General features: G+C 47.7%; 1 protein-coding gene across 3 annotated transcripts in view; it reads left to right on the plus strand.

Annotated features, from left to right (window-relative positions):
- The window catches only part of PACS1 (phosphofurin acidic cluster sorting protein 1), a 115,163-nt gene that overhangs the window by 81,613 nt on the left and 10,551 nt on the right, over window positions 1–22,999 (plus strand). For 2 of the 3 annotated variants that reach the window (XM_019737688.3, XM_074336720.2), the window contains exons 3-14: window positions 6,486–6,575; window positions 7,308–7,433; window positions 9,926–10,070; window positions 10,322–10,413; window positions 10,511–10,591; window positions 13,378–13,437; window positions 14,290–14,450; window positions 14,799–14,916; window positions 19,219–19,299; window positions 20,584–20,699; window positions 20,889–21,024; window positions 22,220–22,324. In XM_019737688.3, the coding sequence (XP_019593247.1) occupies window positions 6,486–6,575; window positions 7,308–7,433; window positions 9,926–10,070; window positions 10,322–10,413; window positions 10,511–10,591; window positions 13,378–13,437; window positions 14,290–14,450; window positions 14,799–14,916; window positions 19,219–19,299; window positions 20,584–20,699; window positions 20,889–21,024; window positions 22,220–22,324 (1,311 nt within the window). The remainder of the gene's footprint in view (window positions 1–6,485; window positions 6,576–7,307; window positions 7,434–9,925; window positions 10,071–10,321; window positions 10,414–10,510; window positions 10,592–13,377; window positions 13,438–14,289; window positions 14,451–14,798; window positions 14,917–19,218; window positions 19,300–20,583; window positions 20,700–20,888; window positions 21,025–22,219; window positions 22,325–22,999) is intronic. The other variant, XM_019737689.3, reaches the window with a different exon arrangement.

Consider the following 22,999-nt stretch of genomic DNA (forward strand, 5'->3'; position numbering starts at 1 on the left):
TGAAAACAACCCAAGTCCATTAACTGATGAATCAATAAATAAAATGTGGTATATCCATACAATGGAATATTGTTTGGCAATAAAAAAGAATAAAGTGCATCCATGTTACAGCATTGATGAACCTTGAAACATTATGCTAAATGAAAGAACCCCGTCACAAAAGTATGACTGTCCAGAATGTATGAAATGTCCAGAATAAACAAACCCATAGAGTCAGAAAGGAAATTAGAGGTAGCCTAGGGCTAGGGGTAGGAGGATGAGAAACTTGGTAGGGTGACAGCTAAAGAGTATGCAGTTTCTTTTTGGGGTGGTGAAAATGTTCTAAAATTGTGTCCATGGTTGCACAACTCTGAATATACTAAAGTATACATTGAATTGTATACTTTAAATGGGTGTTGTGTGATACTTGAATTATATCCCGATAAAGCTGTTTTTAAAGACTGCCATCTTCTTAATAAATTGCTTTTGTTTGGGGAAAGATTTTTCATAAAAATACTTTTATGTACACATGTAATAAGTTTATTATACTTATTTTAAATGAATTAATATGTATTTTTAAATATCTGTTTTAATTTCTAATATGGTAAATATTGATGGATGTACCTATATAAACAAAAGCTTTTTGGGATCCTCACTAATTTTTAGGAGTGTAGAAAGATCCTGAGACTGAAAAGTTTAAAAATCATTGTAGTAGAAGGAAGAGACAATAAACATAATAAGAAAATTATATATAGGCTTTCCTTGAAATTTAATCCATTCTTGAAAACACTTTGGGTGGCAGAAGCCTATCTTCCATTATTTACATGGGAAAAATGACAGCGCATTCTCAGACATCCAAACACCTCAACCAAGTTCCTCAAATACCACTGCAACACTGTTAAATATCTGTGATAATCCACTGAGAATTTTTTATTTAAAAAGAAGCATTTAAAACACTAGTAACCTAATTTTTAAAATACATTAATACTCATTAATGGGTATTTTTCTGTGCTGTAAGTAATGATACTATAGTATCAGATATAAATTATTTTGCGTCTATACTGCAAATGAAGATATACTGTTATATACATTTTAAATGATATGTAAAGATACTACAGATCATTTTGAAATTGGATCCAAGTTAGTAGTGCCCCACGTACCAGGAAGAAGCAAATATTGGGACCGTGAAGGTCTTAATCTTTGGAGAAGGGTCGGGAAGTACACACCATGCTTTCAGAGTGCCAGAACTAGCAATTGTCCTGTGACTGTACTATGCTCTCCCTCCTGTTACTGACACATGCAGACTCATTTTAACAAGTGTGCAGGTGAGATAATGCATTTGGGATAGAAATGTTCACAGGTATTTATAGCACATATTTGGATAGTGACAGTTCAAATAAGGAGGGTTGCTGCTCTTGGAATGATACATCCTGTGGGGAAATAAATAAATAAATAAATAAATAAATAAATAAATAAGGAGAAAGAGAACGGAGCGTGCCAGAGGTGAGGAAGTTACAAATTGTATGTGGTGGTCAGGATAGGCCTCATTGAGAAGATGACATTTATGCAAAGACTTTGAAGGAGGTGAGGGAGGGAGCTGTGCAAATATCTGGAGGCAGAGCATTCCTGGCAGAGGGAAAGGCAAGGCAAGGCCCTAAGGCAGGAATGTGTCTGCGATGTTTGTGCCTGGCACGTTGGCAGAATCGAGAGGAAGGAGGGGGATGGAAAGGAGTGAGCAGTAAGAGGTGAGGTTAAAGCGAGCGAGGGGCAGGATGTATGCAGATGATTGCAAGGTCCCCGGCTTTCATTCTGTGTGAATTGGAGGGTTTTGAACAGAGAAGTGACAGGACCACTCTGGCTGTGTGTGGGGAATAGACTGTAGATAGGAAAGAGGAAACAGGAAGACCAGTTAATAGGCTACAACAACGATCCTGGCAAGAAATGAATGAGGGTGGCGCCAGAGTTGTGGCGTAAGCAGCTGGGAGGATAGAAGTGCCAATAAGTGAGATGGGGAAGACTGGGGGTGAAGCAGGGTTGGAGGGAAAGATCCACAGTTCAGTTTACGATGTTACGTTTGAGATGCCTATGAAACATCCAGGAAGAGCAGGTGAATAGGGGGTTGACTGTATGAGTTTAGAGTCCAGGAGAGAGGTCTGGGGGAGAGAAATCATGTGAGGTCCCCAGAGTGGAGTGCATGAGTACAGAGACAGGAACAGTCTAAGGATTGAGGTCCCAGGCGCTCCAACATTAGGAAGTCCGGGAGGAGGGGGAGGACCTGAAACAGAGACCAAGAAAGAGCGGAAAGGGAAGGAGGAAATCCAGGGGAGTGTGGAGTTCTGCAAGTCCAATGAAGGAAGTGTTGCTGGAAGCAGAGAGTGATCGGCTCTGTCAAAGCTGCAGGTAGTAGGTCAAGGAACATGAGAACGGACCATCAGATTCCTCCAAGTGGAAGTTGGTTGAGACCTTGTCAGTAGCAGTTTTGATGGAATGATGTTCTAGGAAGGCTGTCGGGATGCATTTAAGAGGAAATGAGAGAAGACTTCAAGAGAGCAAAACCAGACAACTCTTAAGGAGTTTGCTCTAAAGTTTGCTCTAAAGGCGAGATGGGGGGGGGGGGGGTAGACAGCAGGGCACGTGAAGACAAGAAAGGATTGATTGATTGATTGATTGATTGATTGATTGATTGATTTTTTAAGATTTTTATTGGGGAAGGGGAACAGGACTTTATTGGGGAACAGTGTGTAACTCCAGGAGTTTTTCCAAGTCAAGTTGTTGTCCTTTCAGGCTTAGTTGTGGAGGGCGCAGCCCAGCTCCAGGTCTAGTTGCCGTTGTTAGTTGCAGGGGGCACAGCCCACCATCCCTTGGGGGAGTCGAACCGGCAACCTTGTGGTTGAGAGGACGCACTCCAACCAACTAAGCCATCCGGGAGCTCAGCAGCAGCTCAGCTCAAGGTGCCGTGTTCAATTTTAGTTGCAGGGGGCGAAGCTCACCATCCCTTGCCGGACTCAAGGAGTCGAACCAGCAGCCTTGTGGTTGAGAGCCCACTGGCCCATGTGGGAATCGAACTGGCAGCCTTTGGCGTTAGAAGCACGGAGCTCCCACCACCTGAGCCACCGGGCCGGCCCCCTATTTTTTTTTTTTTTTTGAACGAGAGAAATAACAGCATGTTTGCTAATAGACATGATCCAGAATAGAGAAGGAAGCTGATTATGTAGGACAGGGAAGAGTGGGTGGAATAATCTCTGTACTCAAAGAGCGATGAGTGGATGCACAGTGGAGCGGTTGATAGGACAGGAGCAGGGGATTCGTCTATGTCATGGGGAGGAGGGGACATCAGTACAAACGTGGTAAGTAGGTAAGTGTGGTGGGAGCTGTTTTCCTAGTGTTTCAGTTTTCTCAGTGAAGTGGAAATCAAGGTTACTGGCTTAGAGTGAGGAGAGGGGTAAGGAGGTGTTGGAGGTTTGAGGAAAAACAAGAAGGATGAAATCATGTAGTAGAGGGGGAAGGACTTGGGGAGTCCAGTATGAGTGCCAGGCAGCATGTAGGCCCACTTACGATCTGGGGTCAGAAATTTAAAGTCAAAACACTTAACCTGATTATATGATTCTCTCCAGGCACGCTCAGGGTTGTATAAACAGGGTTGTAATTTACCAAATGAGTATGTCAGAATAGTGGCTAAGTGTGTGTGTAAGGACATGTTTATAAAGATTGACGATGGCATTTAAGCTGGGTAAGGAAGAAAGGGGAGATAACATGGGGCATGAGGAGGAGTGAAACGATGGGAGTATCAGTGGGTTGTAGGCTCTGGTCGGTTTGAAGGCTTGTCACTGTTGACAAACTAGAGAGAATGAGCTAGAAAGATAGGAAGTGCTAATCAGAGAGCGAGTGGGGTGTATGAAGCTGAGACTGGGTGTTGGTTGTAATTACTGGTAACAATAAGGTCCTGAGTATGATCGTGTGAGTGAGTGGCTTAGACAAGTGTGGGGACAAGACCATTGGAAGAGAGGAGCTGGGGGATTTAGAGGCCGGGATGTAGGAAACAACATCTGTTGAAATCATGAAGAATTGTGACTATAGTAGTTAGTTTGGGGAATAGGAACCGTGAGTGAGGAGCCAAAAGCCCGAAATGAGCAGGAATGACTGGTAGTTCTAGATGAGCAGCAGCAAGGAATAGAGGACCATGTCAATTGATGGCATCGATTCAAAGGGGGTGTTTAGAGGGCGGTGGAAGGGAGGATATTCTATAGCTGGTGCTGGGGAGCAGGAGGCCACCCGCCCCACCTCCAAGCCCTGTGGTCAAGGAGTTGTAGGAGAAAAGCAACCAGCATTTGAGAGGACTGCCCAGGAAAGCAGGGTCCTCGGGAGGTCGGGCTTCAGTGTTGGAGCTGTCTGTGTATTGTAGGATGGTCAGCAGCAACCCTGGCCTCTCCCTTCTAGAACTCTCTCTCTCTCTCTCTCTCTCTCTCTCTCTCTCTCTCTCTCTCTCTCTCTCTCACACACACACACACACACACAGCAGTTTTAACAACCAAAAATACATCTAAATACTGCCAAATGTCTCCTACCCCTCATTGAAACCACATTTTAGATTCTCCCAGCATTTCTGAGATTCATTTTACAGAGATTTCTTAAATCAAAAGAGCCTAAATAAACTCAGGTGAGAACTTTGTCAAGATTCTTCTTTGAGGTTACTACAAAAAATATTGTCTAATAGATTAAGCAGAGTTTCCCCTCTTATTTTTAATTGGTATTCTAATTGCAAAACATTCTGAAACATATTTAGGAGATTTTCCTTCCTGCATTAAACAAAAATCTGCATTTTATTTTGAAAAAAAGGATAAATCTAAAAGTAAACACTAAAATTTTTAAATTTCTAAAGAAAAAGATAAGCAGAATATCTGCTCCAATACTGCAGAATAACTTCACAGCCTTGGACTAGGCAAAGATTTCTTAGGTAGGACTCAGAATACATTGACCACAAGAGAAAATGAAGTTGACTGGATCAAAATTAAATACTTCATCAAAAGATATTATTAAGAAAATGAATAGGCAAGAAAATATTTACAGTACATGCATCTGACAGTGTCGAGTATTAAAAATGACTTAAAACTTAACAAGATGCTAAGCAACGTGGGCAAAGATATTTGATCAGGTACGTACTTCATAAGTGGGAATTATAAATGACCAATAAGCTAATGACAAAGTGCTCAGTATTATTAGTCATTAGGGAAATGCATACTACAACCACAATGATATTTCACTGAACGTAGCCATTAGAATCCACGAATCAAGGACTGACCACACCAAGTGTTGGTGAAGACCTGGGGCAACTGGAGCCTTCATGCTTTGCTGCTGGGGGTGTGAGATGCTACCGGCACTTTGGAGCTCAGTCTGACAGTATCTCGTGCAGTTAAACATACATCTACCCTAAGCCCCAGCAATTGCTCTCCTAGGCAATTTGCCCAAGAAAAAGCAAAACATGTCCCCACAGCCTTGTACAAGAACGGCAGCATTAGCCATCATGGCAAAAAACTAGGACTGACCCAAAAGGGAATGTTCAGCAGCAAGAAGATGGATAAACAAAGTGTGTTACATGTATTCATAGACTAGAATGCTCAGCAATAAAAAGGAATGAACTGTTGATACACGCAACAACCTGCATGAACCTCGGATGCATCATAGAACAGACAGAACTAATCCATGGTGGAGGAAATCAGAACAGAGCTTGTCTCTGAGAGTGGTGCGAGACTGGGAAGGCTCGCCAGGATTTTTCTGGAGCTCTGGTCTTGGTACAGATGCGGGTTACCCGGGTGTATGCATTTATCAACTCCTCAGTCTGTGTACTGCACTGTAGTTAAATGAAACCTCAATTAAAAAAAAAAAAATTTATGCAATTCACTGGCCTTCCTCAGACCCTCCTGCTGATCTCTTTTTATAGTTTAGGGATAGGTTAGCCTCACTTCAGTTTTTTAGGGCTAAAATCACTGCATTGTCTAAGTCAGGTGAAGTTGGAGGGGCGCGGGGGTGGGGGGGACCAAAAGGAAAGGTTTCTAGAAAAAAATTGTACCTGATCTAAGACCAGAAAGACAAGTTGGTTAGCTGTGTACAAAAGCATAAAAGAGCATCTGAGAAGAGGGGAAACAAACACACGTGAAAAGGCCCAAAGATAAGACAGTGCAGCAGATGACGTGTCATTTAGAGAGGAAGAAGTAAGGCTGAGGTGAACACGGGGGATCATGCCACACCCCGGGGTGCTGACACCTGCCTGCCTCTTTCTGAAATGCAATAACAAATCATTTGTATGCGAAAACCCTTTATGAACGTGCAGCATAATGCCTGTAACATCATACCTATGATGATGCCTTGATTCTAATGCATACAACAAAGACTGGTGAAATACTGGGACTGGTAAGAATGGAGAGTTTACAAGTTGTTTGCAAATGTAGTGTTTCTTTTGGTCTGGTTTTTGGTAACACGGCTTTGACATATTTTTTTCTTGGTTTCAGGGTTCAAAAAGGATTCTTCGCTCCAACGAGATCATCCTTCCAGCTAGTGGACTGGTGGAAACAGAGCTCCAATTAACCTTCTCCCTTCAGGTGAGAATCTACTCCATCTTAGATCACTAATATGCCATATCCAGTCTAGTCCCCAAGCAGTCCTCTAATCTGGAGACTTTTGTCCAAGAGACATACCCAATGAATTAAAGTCACCCAGTTAATTAGCTATAGCGGGAATGAAGTGAAGTCGCCTAGAGCGTCTGTGGCCAGCCTGGAGGGCCAGAGCAGTCACTAGGCCGCTACAGTAAGGGTGCCGAGACCCAGGGGGCTGCAGAAAAATACGCCACGTCTCGTTCTTCTCTTCCCTTTCCTTAGATAAGGCTGTTAGCCCACCCATCCTACCACGCTCTGCCCCATCACCTCTCGCTGATCCACGGCACACACCCAGCAGGGTGTGGCCCCTTCAGTCTCGTTTTGCCCCCATCCTGTAATCTCCATTCCGTCCTTTCTCCTCATCCCTCTTAGTATGTCTGTCTCATCATAATTCCAGGAGCCCAAATTGAATGTATGGAGAAAACGTGATCACCTGGCAAGGAAAGAGGCAGTTTTCTGAACGTGTGCGCACCACAGCTGCAGAGTGGCAGCCAGGCACCAAGCACAGTCAGACCCCAGCAGCAACTTAATGACACTTCCCTCACCCCTTAATTCCCCCCTTGAACAGACGGGAGACGGTGAAGCACCAAAAGATTGTGTATTCTCTAACAGGACCAGAACATACCGGGGACCCGGATGCTTACTAACCGTGCTTGACTCTTGTTTTGTACTTGGCAGTACCCTCACTTCCTGAAGCGAGATGCCAACAAGCTGCAGATCATGTTGCAAAGGAGAAAGCGTTACAAGAACCGGACCATCTTGGGCTATAAGACCCTGGCCGTGGGACTCATCAACATGGCAGAGGTGAGAGGAGTGTAGTCTCCAGCCTGTCAACCTTTAAAACCCGGAGTCGGAGAGGCCACGGGCCCTGCCGGTGAAGCCCAGCACATGATTTTCCCAGCCTGCTGCCCGGGCGCTTTATTTTATAAGTTAATTCTTATATTGAAACTTCAGGATATACCTCTTTTTTCAAGTACTTTCTCCCTTACAAAACGTTTTTCTTTAACTTTTAAAACATTTTCAAACTCACAGAAAAGTTGTACGAATAGTATTAAGAATTCTCATGTACCCTTCACTCAGATTCTTCAGTGACTTTGCCTTATGATACTCTATGCATACATTTATGCGTCTTCTTTTCTTTTCTGAACCATTGAGAGGCAGTTGCGGACATGCCCCAGTACACGTTAATACTGCAGTAGGTTCATTTCCGAAAAATAGGAATACTCTCCGGTGTGAACAGCGAGCCTCCTAGAGATGAGGACGTGCACGTGGAACAGGATCACCATCTCCCACAGTCCCCATCCCGGCTGTGCAGGTGTCTCCATAATATCCTTTATAGGCCCGGGATTTCATCCAGTACTGCGTGTTGCATTTAGTTGTCATGGCTCTTCAGCCTCCTTCAATCTGCAGCGCTCCCTCAGGTTTTCCCTATCTTCCAGTCCCTTGACATTTTTAACAGTACAGGCTGGTTACTTTATGGAAAGTTCCTCATCTGGGTTTGTCTGATGTCTTCTGAAGATTAGACTCAGCTTATACATTTAGGGCAGAATTACCACAGAGGTAGTGCTCTGTTCTTCTCAGTACAACTGAGGCAGCGCTCCTCGTCAATTTGTTCCATTACTGGCGGGGTTAACTTTTATCACTTGGTTAAGATGGTGTCTGCCAAGATTTCCAATATAAAGTTAATAAATATTTTGTACTTAACCAATGAAAACAATATTTTGTAGCGAAATGTTTTGAGATTATGTAACAATTTTTTTCCTCCTCGTATCTTCACCAGCTAGTTTGAGCATCTATTAATGATTCTTGCCTGAATCAGTTATTACTTTGCCGCTTCCCAAACAGTGAATTTCTAATCCCACCATTCCTTCCATATTTGTTAGTTGGCTTTCCATTATAAAATAGAGCATTCCCTTCTTGATTCATTTATTTGGATCAGTTATGGACCTGTGGATTCCTGCTTTATTCAATGGGGTCTAATATGCTACTATCATTGTTTATTTTCATGCTCAGATTAGCTCAGATTTGGCCAGTGGGAGCCCCGTCAAGCTGGCTTCTGTTTCCTTTTCATACATCCCTTCATTCTTTACATATTTCTTTACTTTCTGATACTAGGTATTAGGCTCGTCTTGTACTTTGCCTGACCCAGCCTTGCAATGAACTGATTCTCTGAAGAGCCCTGGTTCCTTTTAGTGGAAAATGGTATTTAGAAACCCAGATCTGGTAGTAGGAGTGCTCGTTTTCCCAATTGGAGTATCGATTGGTATACTCCAATTCGATACTCCAGTTGTGTGTGTGGTGTGTGTGTGCGCACACGTACACACATGCGTGCACATATGTACTCATATATACATACACCATCTTTCCGTATCTATATGTATCTGATCATGAGCTTATGTTGGAGTCAATTCCATATGTGCAGTAAATTCCATTATGTTGTAGTGCAACACCGTAAGGCTCATTTTAGCCTTTCCATATTTCTAATTCCCTTCTCTAACAGTAAGACTCCAGGGTCCTATTTATCCTTAATACCGTGTTTCCCCAAAAATAAGACCTAGCCGACCAATCAGTTCTAATGCGTCTTTTGGAGCAAAAATTAAAAAAATAAGTAAAAATTATAGTAAAATAAGACCGGGTCTTATATACTCTGTTTGCTCATTTGTGCAAATCCTCTCAGCCCTGACAGAGGGGAAGCAGAAAGGGTCCCAAAATCGGTTTTAAAACTTATTCTGCACTTTAGTACATTAAGTAGGAAATGTTTGTGGCCATAATAAATCGAATATATGGGATAGTCCCCAACTATCTTTCTGTCCTCTTCAGGTTTGGTATCAGTATGAGGGACTGGGGGAGTGAAGTGATGTGGATGCCGCATTTCCCAGCTGTGTCAGGCCCTTCCGTTTTCTCACGGGCCATAGGGCCTTTTCCTCCCTGTGAGGTGAGCACAGGTGACCACCTACAGCCAGCCCCGCCCAGCCGGGAGAACTGTTCCTCTGTGAAGGACCTACACTAAAATGTGGTCCTTTTAATGGGTGCAATCATTTTCCACCTCAGGCCTTGATTTTTATCTTGAAGCACCTGGCCTGACCAGTGGCTGGCACTTCTGGAAACAGTTTTAAAGTAAGACCTTGACAGCAATAGGAGAAGAGTAGCCATGGATTTGGAAGATAGTGAAAAAGAAAATGTATTCGCAGAATGCCATGCCCATTGGCTCGTGCGTCCATTTGGGTTGATGAAAATGGACAACTGTGCGGACCCCTCCGCAGCGAGGCGTTGCCATTGCTGCTCTGTGACCTTAGGTGATGCAGCACCCTAACGAAGGCGCCCTGGTGCTTGGCCTACACAGCAACGTCAAGGACGTCGCCGTGCCTGTGGCAGAAATAAAGATCTACTCCCTGTCCAGCCAGCCCATTGACCATGAAGGAATCAAGTCCAAGCTGTCTGGTAAGCTGTTTGCCGTGTCTGGAGGCGCTGCAGATCAAGCTGATGTCCGTCCTGGGAAGCTAGACAAGAGGGTGTCTGAAATGTCTGAGGAAAGAGCAGCTTAGATAGAGCGCCCCGAAAGTGCAGCGCGGCCTACTGGCCCTCCCCGCCACCCTGCTGTATTTCCACCCCAGGAGAACCCTGATTCCCACCAGTCTCGTAGGCCAGATCTCCCCATTGCGAGGTTATCTTACTGAGGTGTCTGTTTCCAGATCGTTCTCCTGATATTGACAATTATTCTGAGGAAGAGGAGGAGAGTTTCTCCTCAGAGCAGGAAGGCAGTGATGATCCTCTCCACGGGCAGGTAACTTTCCACAGCCCCTCACCTGAAGTGTCTGAGGAGCAGAGCAATTCCAGACCCTGCTGGGGTTTCCCAACCTCGTGTCCCCCTCCCCACCTAGGACCTGTTCTATGAAGATGAGGATCTACGGAAAGTAAAGAAGACCCGGAGGAAACTCACCTCAACCTCCGCCATCACCAGGGTGAGCCTCCAAGGTCTGAGGGATGTTTGCACTGAGATTTTCAGTGTGGGCGTAAGATGGGCATGGCTAGTCAGGGTTCCTGGGGGCTTTGTAAAGCCTGCACTGGCTGTCCCCTCACAGTTCTGATGCACCCTCTGTGTCCCCACCACCACCACCACCTAACCAAGAATCACTGTTGTAGAGAACCAGCGTCACTGATGGGAGTGTGTTATAGTCTTCAGGTTGTCTCAGGATTTTTAAAAAAACAGGTTGAGAACCTTTGCTTTAGACTTTGAAACAGACAATGCTTCCTCGGAGAACAGAACTCCTCCCTCTCCAGCTGATGACTTCAAATTGCATCCTGTCCACTGTGTAGAGACTCCAGGCCTCTCTAGGACGGTCACCATTTTTAGTCATTTGTTGAACCTGTCCGGAACGAACGGACCAGTACTGGACTTACGGGTTTGATAAGGCTTAGCCACATTAGGTACAGTTTCTGCTTTAATGGAACCATAACTTTGGAGACCAGATGCCTTTGGCTTATATAGCTCCTGCATAGGATTTCCTCAGGAGTTACTATTTTTGGTGAAATTAGAGTCCTGGACTAAGACACCTAATACCTGAATTTCTAGGTTAACTTTGACTGATTCTGGAGTTCCTGTGCTAAAGTGTGGCAGACTCACAAGTGCTGGGAGCTTTTTAGAAGAGAAATTCACAGTTTCATTTTTCCCCAGCGGCATCCTGATTCTCTGTAGTGCGGAGCTAGTCTAGGGACCCCAAGAGCAGGATTCTCGTCATCTTTAGGAGTGAAATAACTGTAGGTCAGATCGTCCAAATGCGTTGTGTCTGAGGCTGGCATTCTACCAGGAAATGATACTGTCATCTCTCCAATCCTCCTGAGCTATCACTGGGCTTAAATGTAAATCCTCAAGACTAGGGCCTGGATTTCCTGTCACTCAGTAATGACTAGAGAGGATGAGAACTGTTTCGTTGTCCTCGGCTGTCTGATCCTTGATTGACGCTCCAGAATAGCCCAGGAAGGGATCACCAGCACCTCACACACCTTGCCACCATTGTCCTCTGATAACAGGCAGAGGCTAGAGGGTCACTCTCTGCTATAGTTCCTTCTGCTCGGTTTTTCTTTTCCTGCACTGTAACCACAAAGAGGCCCCATTTTCTCCCCAGAGGGTGCCCCCTGGAGCTTTACAAATCACCTCCTCCTGTGGTCTCCTTCATAGCTTCACTGGTTATATGACCAGAGTTCAGAGCTCCTATTAATATCCACGCCCCCACAGGTTTTTTATTAGCTGCAGGCACTTTGCAGTCAGATTTCCAGAGACTTAGTAATTGTTCTTTGGTTTCTGTCTCCTTTTGTGCACATGGTTTCTCCTCTCCTGACCAAGAACACTTTGTTCTAGACACACTGACTTGCTGTTCTCGGAATGCGTTTTATGCTTCTCTGTCACCACGAACACATGCTTTTTTCTCTGCTGTGTATGACCTTTCCACCTTTGGAAGCCCTGCCCTTTCTTGAAGGTGGAGCTCAGTCTTACTTGCAGCTTGGTCTTTCCCATCCCCAAACAGTGAGTCTGACATTCAGGCGGGAAGTACTTATGGCCACATACTAGGCATTGTGCCCAGAATTGGGGACATAGAGATAAGGAAGGCCCAATACATGCCATCTGAAAGCTCCCTGGTGACACAGACACATCTAAACAAGTGACTACAACACAGTAGGATAGGAGCTGGAAGACAGAGCTTTGTGTAAGAACAGAGGTGGCTTTAAGGGGAAAGTGACCAGCTCTGAGCAGGAGACAGGAGAGCTTCACGGATGAGAAAGGCTGAGACCCGGGCTTCTAAGAATAACTAGAACTTCACCAAGTGGTTTGGGGGATGGTTTAGTCAAGGCAGAAGATACCATACGGAGAGGCCCAGAGGTGCACAGCTGCCTGCAGCTTTTCACAGAATTATAGGCACTTAGTTTGTATTGAGTATGGGGTGTGAGGGTTTGGACGTGAGATGAGGCTAGAGACAGGCAGAACCAGCCGTCGGGCAGACATTGGGCAGACACTTCAGCTTTGTGCCCTGGGTGGCGGGGGCCCATTAAGATAACACCTCTAGGTTGGAGAGTAACATGATTAGATTTGCATTCGGAATGGATGGTCACTGTGGACTTTGGAGGGAACAAGATGGGAAACTGGCTAGAAGTGGGGGAGGAAGGGGGGAGGGTTGCCAGCGAAGGCTGTTGCAGTGATCCCTGAGAGATGCGAGGAGAAAGGCCTGGATGAAAGTAGCGGTGTTCCAGATGGAGAAGGTGGGAGTTTGTGCCAGCTCTGGGCAGAGAGGGCAGGGGAGGGACTCCAGGTTCAGATCGCAGGCGGTTGGGTGGATCGGTGACGTCAGTAGCCAGCGGAGGGTTACAGGAGAGGATGAGGAGTTCCATGTTGGAAACGTGGAGTGGGAGGTGCTGGTGGGTGTCGCCAGTCGGCACCATGGATCTGAAGGATGAGGGGGGTGAGCTGAGGTGCACGCTTGCATGTCACCAGGGCCCTGCGGACCCATGATACCTCCTCCTTCCACCTGTCTCCACACGCCAGGACACAGTGCTGTGCCCTGGATTAGTCCTGCGCGCATCTATCTCCCCGCATGGGTCCCAAGGGCCAGAGGGTAGAAACCCTCCCTTCCCATCTTTGTGTCCTCCCCAGTTAGTTCTTCACAAAAGTGGGCTCTCAGTCAGTCTGTGGACTTGAATTGATCCCCTTCCCCAAGTGCATGTTTGAGAACCTTTATGCCATTTGTCCCTGCAGCAACCCAACATCAAACAGAAGTTCGTGGCCCTCCTGAAGCGGTTTAAAGTTTCAGATGAGGTATGACCCCTTAATTCCGAGGTTGATGGTGAGTAGATTACCCTGAGTTTCACCTTCGTTCCTGGAGTGCACTCTGTTGCCATGGAGAGTCAAGATTCCAGGACCCCCAAGGCCAGGGTAGCCAAAGAAGGGCTCTGAGCTACTTGGAAAGAGAAAGAAAGGCTTCGTGTAGTACCCGAGGCTTCCCAGTATTTGAAGACGGGCAGCAGGTTAGACCCAGCCACTGGTTAGCACCCCACTCTGCTCTGGGCTCTCAGTAACAAAAGAAGTTGTCATTGGCAAACTTCTCCCAAGGGCAGTGTCATGAGCAACATCCTCTGAGGTGGGAGTGTCCTCAGCGGTCAGCCCTTGAGTAACCATGGATTGGCCATGAGCGGAGAAGCAGTCTCTTCCCTGGGCTCAGGCAGGCCTGGTGCCAGTTTTCACAGGCTTCTCTTCTCAGTGGACCGAAAAAAGGATGAAGGTGAAAATTGTTGAGACAGATTTCTTTGTCCTGTGGGCTACAGAGGAGGGTAGAACTAGCCCGCATGGGGTCATGGGCTTCTGGGTTTTCTTGTGCCCGTTCTTTGTGAGTTATGTTAGCACTTCCACTGTTCTTCCCGATGCCAGGTCCACAGTGTGGAGTGTGAGGGAGGCACCGAAGGGGGCCAGTGGCCTCCCCACATCCTGGCTCTCAGGACTGGATCACAACAAAGGCATCAAGACTGTCCCAATGAGTGTGATGCTGTGGCATGTCCCTTAAGGGGGACCAGTTAGGAAGGCCAGTTGGTACCTGTCCAGGAGGAAGGAGTTGCAGGCCTGCCGTAACTATTAACAGGAGTTACCCCAAACTCAAAGCGTTTTTCCCCGCAGGTGGGCTTTGGGCTGGAACACGTGTCCCGGGAGCAGATCCGAGAGGTGGAAGAGGACCTGGATGAACTGTATGATAGTCTGGAGATGTACAACCCCAGCGACAGTGGCCCTGAAATGGAGGAGACCGAGAGCATCCTTAGCACTCCAAAGCCCAAGCTCAAGTGAGGCCCACCCGCCTCTAGCAAACTGTCCCCACACCTCTCCTTCCCAGACCCCTCCCTCCCTTCCCCCCATTACCAGGGAATCTTGGTTCTTCATTCCTCTGGAACCTCCGGCTGTCTGGATAAAGAGCATGGTTTTTGCTGCTAAATGACAAGTCCTGACAGGACTCTCCTGAAGTCCTTTGGTCCAGGTCCCTACTTGTCCAGCCTCTGCCCTGTCCTTTCTCCCCGGTGTCCTTGAAGCACAGGTCATTGATCTTTCTTGAACACCAGCTCTACCCAGCTCTCCAGCAGCAGCTGTTCTGGGCCCTGGTGGCCACTGACCGTGGCTGTGCTTCTTCACCACAGGCCTTTCTTTGAGGGAATGTCGCAGTCCAGCTCACAGACGGAGATTGGCAGCCTCAACAGCAAGGGCAGCCTCGGCAAAGACACCACCAGCCCTGTGAGCAAGACCAATGGCTATGGGGTAGGGCGAGGGACCTGGCGGGGGTGGGCTTAACACTGGGCCCTCTGCTCGTGGCTCCTTGTGTGACCTCAGAAGAGCGATCTCATCTTGTTTCAACCTCGGTCGTCCTCATCTCAGTCCTAGCTGGGAGCTTAGTTCTCAGGGCATTGCTGTGGCCGGTCACGTGTTCTTTTTGGTCTGTTCCCGTCATGGCTTAGAACCTGCAGACGTCTCCCTCAGCGTCTGTCACATGGTAGCTGGCAGTATGGCATCCAGCCAGTGGTAAGCGGTTCTGCATTCCAGGCTTGAGGAAAGAACAGGTGTAGCCCACAGTCCTATTCAGGAGACTGAACATACATAGGTTCCTTCATAGAGGGGCAGTTCCCTCAAAGAATACAGAACTTAGTGGGCAGGCTTCCATTTTGCCTGGTGAGCCAGAGGAGAAAGGAGCTGTCTCCTGGAGCACCCAAGCCCGTTTGGCAGGTTCTCCCGCGGTGGATGACAGACAGGAGCCTCAGGCCTGGGCATCTGCTCTGCCTCCCATTTACGACTAAAGGCAAGAAGCCGTGCATGATTTTAGTGGTTTATAGTTTGCTGTTGGAAGCCCAGTGTCTTTTCTTAGATCAAAGAAATGTAATCCTTTAAGTCCTCCTATTCTTGCTGCTTTAACAAAGGGAATACAAAACTCACCCTGCAAATAGGTATTAATTGTGGGGAAGGGGCTGAAGTGTGTGAGGCGCTCCATCCCCTGTGTCTGTGGAAGGGCTGCCACCTGTCCCAAGTGTCTGCACACCATCAGGCAGCTCCTGGCTGCCTTACTGCCTGCTGCCACCAGGTGGGGCTGTCTTCCACCTAATCCCTCTGGGCTGAAGGCACCACAGGCACAGTCTGGCCCTAAAACGGTGGCACCAGGTGGCGTTAGTGAGGAAACGTGGGCTGCAAAACAGCAGCCCACCCAGCGAATCCCGCCAGACAAATCTCAGGCCTGCCACCTGCAGACCCTGCGCTCTCAGCAGCTTTTCAGCCCAGGTTCATGTGATCTGGAGCTGAGGAGGCCTCTTCCCCATTTATGTTCAGGATGGGCTTGGAGCGGCTCTCTCCCCGGGCTGCTGAATGGCCCTGCTGAATCGTCACTGTCCCTGTGGACAGATCCAGCCACTAGAACCAGATTGCATTTGAATATGAATGTATAAGGGATGACTCTTCTAGGGAGGAACCTCAGACCTGGCCGAGGGAGGAACCTCAGACCTGGCCGAGGGAGGACTGTTTCTCGGGGTCCTAGGAATGCAGAACAGAACTCTACTGTAACAAAAGGCAATTAAACGATTAACAGAGCTAGTGGCCCTAAAGCACTAGCATGACCTAACGTACGGTGACGGTGAACGAACGCTAAGTAAATGCTAGGGAGTGTTCGTATTAAATCAGCAAGAGAAACTCATACTAATGAAGATGTTTCTGGGTTGATGGAATTTGTCTCTAGGTTTTACTTTAGTCTCAGTTATGTGGCTTACAGAATTTAAAGAGCAAACCTTAATGCTCTGAGCCTCACGCGCCTTATTTATAAGGTAAAGCTGCTGGCAGAGGAGCCTAGTTTGCTCAGAAGTGAATTGAGTATCAGTCTTTACCAAGCGATGGCCTAAGGGTCCCCCGCTCAGGCCGAACATTTGTTTGGGGCAGAGTGGGGCTGGGTTGAGAGCATGGGCTCTGGAGTCGGACTTCGGAGTTGGACTCTTGACTGATCATTCCCCTGACTGTGTGCTCGGGGGCAGATACCAAGCCTTCGTGTCCACGTTTACAAGTTACGTAGCTGTAGAAAGCACATGCTTACAAGGCAGTGTGGAGCTACAATGAGGAACAAAACCTCTAGCGTGGTGCTCGGTTGATGGACGGACAGACTGACTGCATGGGCAGCACGTAAGCTGCTGTTGCTGTTATTGTTATAGTCCCTTAGCACCATTTCAGTTGTAGACTCCAGAAACAGATAAAATCTGAATGTCTTTTTAGTGAGTCCTTCAAATTCTGGTTCCCTTGGCCAGATTTCAGACTTGCTTTGCTGATTCTCTATGATACTTCTATTTCGAAAAACCCCATATGTCTTGATGTGGGTGTGGAACTTTGAAATCCTTTAGTATGAAAGGCACTTTGGGAAGGAGCTCCAGAGCGAGGCTGTTACACAGAGAACTGCTAAATGTACTAGGGACAAAATCCTGAGGTTGTGCATGCGCGACAGGCATACACGTGCTGCCTAACACTTACCTTCTCCCCGGATCGCCTACCACTGTTACTTAGTTGTCTTAATCTTCCGGCTTGTTCCCCAAATTTCACAGGATTTAGTTTGTCACTAAAACCAGAAGGAGTTTCTGCAGATACAACCTGTTACGGTTGTTGAGTCTTCCTAGGACTTGAGCACAAAGCAACACCATTTGATTCTCCAGGCCGGTCACAGTGGGCCTGACAGTCCTCAGATGCAGCCTTTCAGCCAGGACGGCCTGCTGCCCAAAGTTGCTATTTCCATACCGCTGTAATAATGGTGCCAGGGCCTCTAACCTCTTATAAATGACAGCCAAAAATGACCCCACTGTGCGCATGCGCGCGCGCACACACACGAGCATGTGCGCTCTCTGCAGCCAGCATCGCCCCACAGGCACAGTGCTACAGACTGCTGGCATCTGCCTTCAGTGCCACACAATTAGACAGACGGCTACTGCACTGCAGGTGTCCCAGGTTCCTGCCGTGAGGACAGCCCTGAGTATTTATAGGAGCAGGACTAGAGACTTGGAGAAGCGGAGTTTGCTCTGAGTGGGCTTGTCGGAAACCTCCAGAAGAGTCAGTCCATGGCCGGCAGGCACCCTCCGACCCCATCCCAGTTAAAGATCTCGCCAGCTGGTGCAGCTTTGCCGTGGAAACTTGCCAAAGCTGCCAGAGACTTGACTGCAGGACATGCTGCTTTGACAGCTTCCAGCTCAGTGGTGTTACCGCCCCAATTCATTTGTCATACCGAGATGATCCAGAATGGGGTGAAATCCTCTTCAGTCTTAAGTCCGACCAGGACTTCCCCGTGATTCTAGACTCTGTTAACATTGGTTATTCATGTAGACAATGTGTAAATGAACTAGCTGTGCAGTCTGAAGGCAGCCTGTTGGGTGTGGTTCTGAGCCAAACCGTCTCAATCTGGGCCCCCAAGGTCTGGTTCAAGTGTGTTGGGTTAAGCTTGTACATGTGTTAGAGCAGCAGTTCTCAACCAGGGATGACTTTTTCCTCCCAAGGAGCATTGGCAATGACTGCAGGCATTGTGGGCTGTCACAGCGAGAGGTGGGGTAGGGATATGGGTCTGCTACTGGCATCTAACAGGTAGAGGCCAGGGATGCTGCAAAACATCCTGCAGCGCACAGGACGCCCCCACACACAGCAGAGAAGGATCTGGCCCCAAATGTCGATAGTGCTGAGATGGAGAAGCCCTGCTTTGGAGTATGACACAGGGACCTACTTTTGTGATCCTTGTGCATTAGTTTGCCAAGTGACTCCTTGAACTTACTAGCCTGATAGTTCTCAGTGCTATTTAATTTACTCAGAGGAATTAGGAGGAAATGGGATATCCGTGATCTTTTCTGACTTCCTGGTTCCCCACAAGAACCAAAGAGATTCACTGAGGCCAGTACCATCCCTGTATCTAAATCCGACAACCCTCAGCTGCTCATGACTTTAACGTTGTTATCAGCACAGCCAGAAGCAACGTTAGCAAATAAGAAACATCTGAGTATGTATCTGTATTTGCAAAATAAATTTTTAATATTTATGAGAAATGCTGGTAAGAGTTGGGGACAAAGGGAGAATTAATTCACACTTAAATTGCTTAACATTGGGTTTTTTTGCTTAGTATATTCTGTTTGAGGGTTCTCTAGATGTTTCTACCAAGCAAAAAGCATTAGGCTACCATGGATGTCTTTAGTCTCAAAATCAAAGACCTGAACTGTAAGATCCCTTCTCAGCAACTTCTGACAAACAGAAGAGGCCCCAAATGTCCCTCCTGGCAAAGGGCTTTACCTCGTCCATAGCAAAGCCCTTAACCTTGGAGCTTCTCTTCCCTAGTGACATCTGTCAGAATTTCTGGGTTCTGCATCTCACTGTGTTAGTGATTTAATGGTTATAAAAATAACTGACCCCTCTGATGCTTCATTTTCACAAAAATAACCTCCTTATAAGATGAAAATTCCAAAGATTGTATTAGGTCTTCAGATTAAGTGAAAGTTTCTTAGGGACCTAGAAAACAAGTTAATGGTAGTTATTTGGATTGGTGATGACTGATTATTATAATTTTTGCAGATGGAATTGGCTGCTCTAGAAAAAGTCAAATCTGCTTGGATTAAAAATCAAGATGACAGCTTGACTGAAACAGACACTCTGGTATGTATGGTTCGGTCTCCTGCTTTAGCTGTTTAAAGTAATTTTTGTACCTTTAGAAATAAAGACAAAAACCCTCAGGACCACCCTGGAAATTTTGCCACATTTGCGGACTTGTGAATGTCCTGTGTTCTTTCTCCTAAAATCCTTACCCGTGGAATGTACCTACCCTGGTTATTCCCCAAATCAGCAACCAGAAATGTCCCCATTCTGCCCTTTGATTAGAGCTGATCAAATGCTAATTTGGATAATTTCTCACTATGTGTCACCCTCATTTACTTCTGAGAGATGATGACCAGTATCTGCAGCTGAAAAACCATCCCTTTGTCCCTTGTTGCTCTTACAATGGCCACACAGCTACAACAGTAAATCTCAGGGATTACTGGTCAGCTCCTTCCTCTAAGAGATGCTGGAAACGCCCAGGAGAGCAGGCCAAGCCCTAGTGCCAGGGAGTGAACTGGGTGGGGTGTGCGATTTAATTCCATTGAGTTCCATATACACATACTGTGCACTAAAGATGCAAAGATGAGAACACAAAGTCTCTGCCATCAAGATGGCACCCTCCAGGAGGAAAGCTAACCTGTGCACACCCCATATAGAGGCACAGGAAGGGACGGAGCGACTCTGACTGCAGGGAGGACTTCTGAGCTGGGACTGGAGGGTGGGAGGGAGGGAGCAGAGAACGTTACCGAATACCCTCTGGGGGTGTGCTATGCATCAGCCTCACAGTGAGACCTGGCAGTTGAGTGGAATCCAAGAAAATTATTTTAGGCTTGTGTTTCCTATATATAATAATGCTGCATTAAAGCTCTGGTGCATGACCAAACCTTAGGCTTGGTTCAAGAGTAATTCTAAGCTTGCTGTACAGCTCGCGCTTTGTAGTTCACTGGTAATCTGAGTAACCCAGCTGTCACTCTTGGCCCACTTTGGTCCATACTGCACAGTGGGCGTTTCAAAATGAAATTCAGTCATGTTACTTCCTGATTAAAACTCTCCTTCCCACCTAGAGAAGCTGGATTGTCAATTCAGGTGTGTGTGTTGCAAATGTTCACAAATGTAGAATACAGACTGAATAGTGTGTTTCCCCGAAAATAAGACCTAACCTAGCCGGACAGTCAGCTCTCATGCGTCTTTTGGACGCATTTTGGAGTGAGGTAGGAGCTATAGGAAAAGAGAGGGAATGACTGACTGTCCTCCTGGCAGTGACGGGCCCTGGCAGGACTCCACCAGGCTCCTGGTGGCACTGAGTGAGCAGTAACGCTCGCTTCTTCCTTTCCTCCATGGCAGGAGATCACTGACCAGGACATGTTTGGAGATGGGAGCACAAGTCTGGTTGTGCCAGAGAAAGTCAAAACTCCCATGAAGTCCAGCAAAATGGATCTCCAAGGCTCTGCCTCGCCCAGGTACTGAGGACAGGAAGAAACTCCAAAAACGGAGGTGGGGAGAGGCGGGGCGGGTAGAATGAAGGAAGCGGGCAGATGGTACGAGGCTGCGACCAGACTTAGCAGAGACTTGTGGCCCTGGGAAGAGTGGGCTGGCCATCTTGGGGTCAGAGGGGCTGTCTCACCACCTCCTTCGCACATGTCTGGCAGCAAAATGGATGGGGTGCACACGCCCCGACAGAAGCGCAGCACGCCCCTGAAGGAGCGGCAACTCTCCAAGCCCTTGAGCGAGAGGACCAACAGTTCCGACAGCGAGCGCTCCCCCGATCTGGGCCACAGCACACAGGTACTTGTGAGCATGCCTGGACCTCCGTGTGTGTTTGGCCGTCTTCCTTGGGCAGGTAGTTAGGTGAGAGGAGAGGACGACCACGGTGAAGTGCTCTAGTGACAGGCTTGAAAGCAGACCTAAATAGAAAAGTCTAGCATGCTTGTTATTTACTACTAGTGTGCAGTTGGCTTGGGGCCTGATTTGTGGGCAGCGGGGGAGGAAGAAATGCCAGCATTGTCCCAGCCTGCCATCAGCCCCAAGTGGCAGTTCACACCTTCTGGTTTCTTCTGCCCCCTCTGCCTCCATCCTCCATCAGTCTGGAGATTGTGTGGTGACTGAGTGGTTAGAGAGGACAGCAGCCCTCAGTCTCACTGACATCAGCCACCTTAGTGCTGCTGTGGCCCCATTAGTCTGATTTCATCAGCAGTAGTGAAATACTTGATTGAAAGACCTAAGGCAGTGGGTTGGAACAGAAGCACAAAAGAAACTGGACTTCGGGGACTGTGTTTTCTTTTTCAAGGCCAGTGGTCCCAGGGGTTAGGGGAAGGGCTTTCTCTGAACTGACACACCTTACACAGCTGCTGTTCTTCTAGAGTTAACAGCAAGCCTGTTCATTTACCTGATAAATATTAGATGTTGGGAGGAAAGTTTGTGTCAGTGCGGCTTCCTGAGTTTGACGCTATTACCTAGGTGGAAATGAACCAGAGACTAGAATAGCCCAGTGCCCAGGGCGAGGCATTGTCCTGCTTGTTAATCACCGTTCCTGGAATGCCTTCCTGCCTTGTGACAGCAGGGCCTCCCCACAGCGCCTTCCACTCTCATTAGTTCTCTCCCCATTGCCCTCATTTTCTGTGGTTCCTGTGAGCACCTGCTCGCCTCCCCTTTCTCTCCCTCCTCCCCTCCTGGTCCTTGCATGCTGCCTCTCCACTGCCCCTGCCTCATTACCCTTCCTGGGATGTGCCTCCACCTGTGCCCACCCTGTCAGGACACCTGCCCAGTGTGGGGGGGTGTTCCCCCAGGACCCTCTCTGCTTATTCTTCACCCTCCCCCTTTCCATTTTGGCCTGGCCAGTGGGGTACTGGGTCTCCTCCACAAATTCCCACTATCTCTCCGAATACCCTTGCTCCGGGAGTTCTCTAGCTACTAGTCCACCCGCCCCCCCCGCCCCCAGCTCCCTGGGGACTGCCTAACATATACTTTTTTGTCCCTGCAGATTCCAAGAAAGGTGGTATATGACCAACTGAATCAGATCCTGGTGTCAGATGCAGCCCTCCCAGAAAATGTCATCCTTGTGAACACCACTGATTGGCAGGGCCAGGTAAAGCATGAAAGACCGCAGGGCTGGGGAGGAGGAGACGTTCTGGAGAGCAAGAGACACCCAGGTGGGTGATTGAGAGGCAGGGCATGGAGAGATAGGAAAATGATTCGCTACGTCAGGCCCCTCCTACCCTGAATTAAGCCCATAGCCTGGCTCTAGTCCCAGTTCTGTCATTTTCCAGCCTATGGGATCGTAAGTCACTGACTTTTCTCGACCTCAATTTCCTCATCTGTGAAAAAGCAACAGTATCAGCTGCCCCACCTCCCTTCCAGGGTGATGTGTGTCAGGCAGTGTCACAGAAGGAAGGTACCTTGAGAAGTGGAGTGCTGTAAAAGCCAGCAGCTGCCTGTGGTTTCCCTGACAGTAGCTCAGAAGGGACAGCGCAACCCCCACCTGCTCCCACTCACTGCTGTCCCCCCCAGTTGGCCCTTGGTGCCAGAATCCCTCTTCTGCACAGTGGGCTGCAGAGGCGATGTGAGAATCGAAAGGTTGCTCAGCCTTCCTGCATTTCCCAGGTAGCACTGCTCCATGCGGTCTGGCCCCACCTCCTCACTGACAGCTGGAAACCTGCCCTTCTTTGCCCAGCTGTGGTCTGAGGACAGCGGAAGGACCCTGCAGCTTGCTCTGCGCCCTGCCTGCCCTCATGGCGCCCATGGGAGAGCAGTGTCCCTGCCT

This window comes from Rhinolophus sinicus, chromosome 14 (assembly GCF_057876585.1).
Source record: "Rhinolophus sinicus isolate RSI-liver-muscle chromosome 14, RSI-T2T, whole genome shotgun sequence".
Classification (NCBI taxonomy): Eukaryota; Metazoa; Chordata; class Mammalia; order Chiroptera; family Rhinolophidae; genus Rhinolophus; species Rhinolophus sinicus.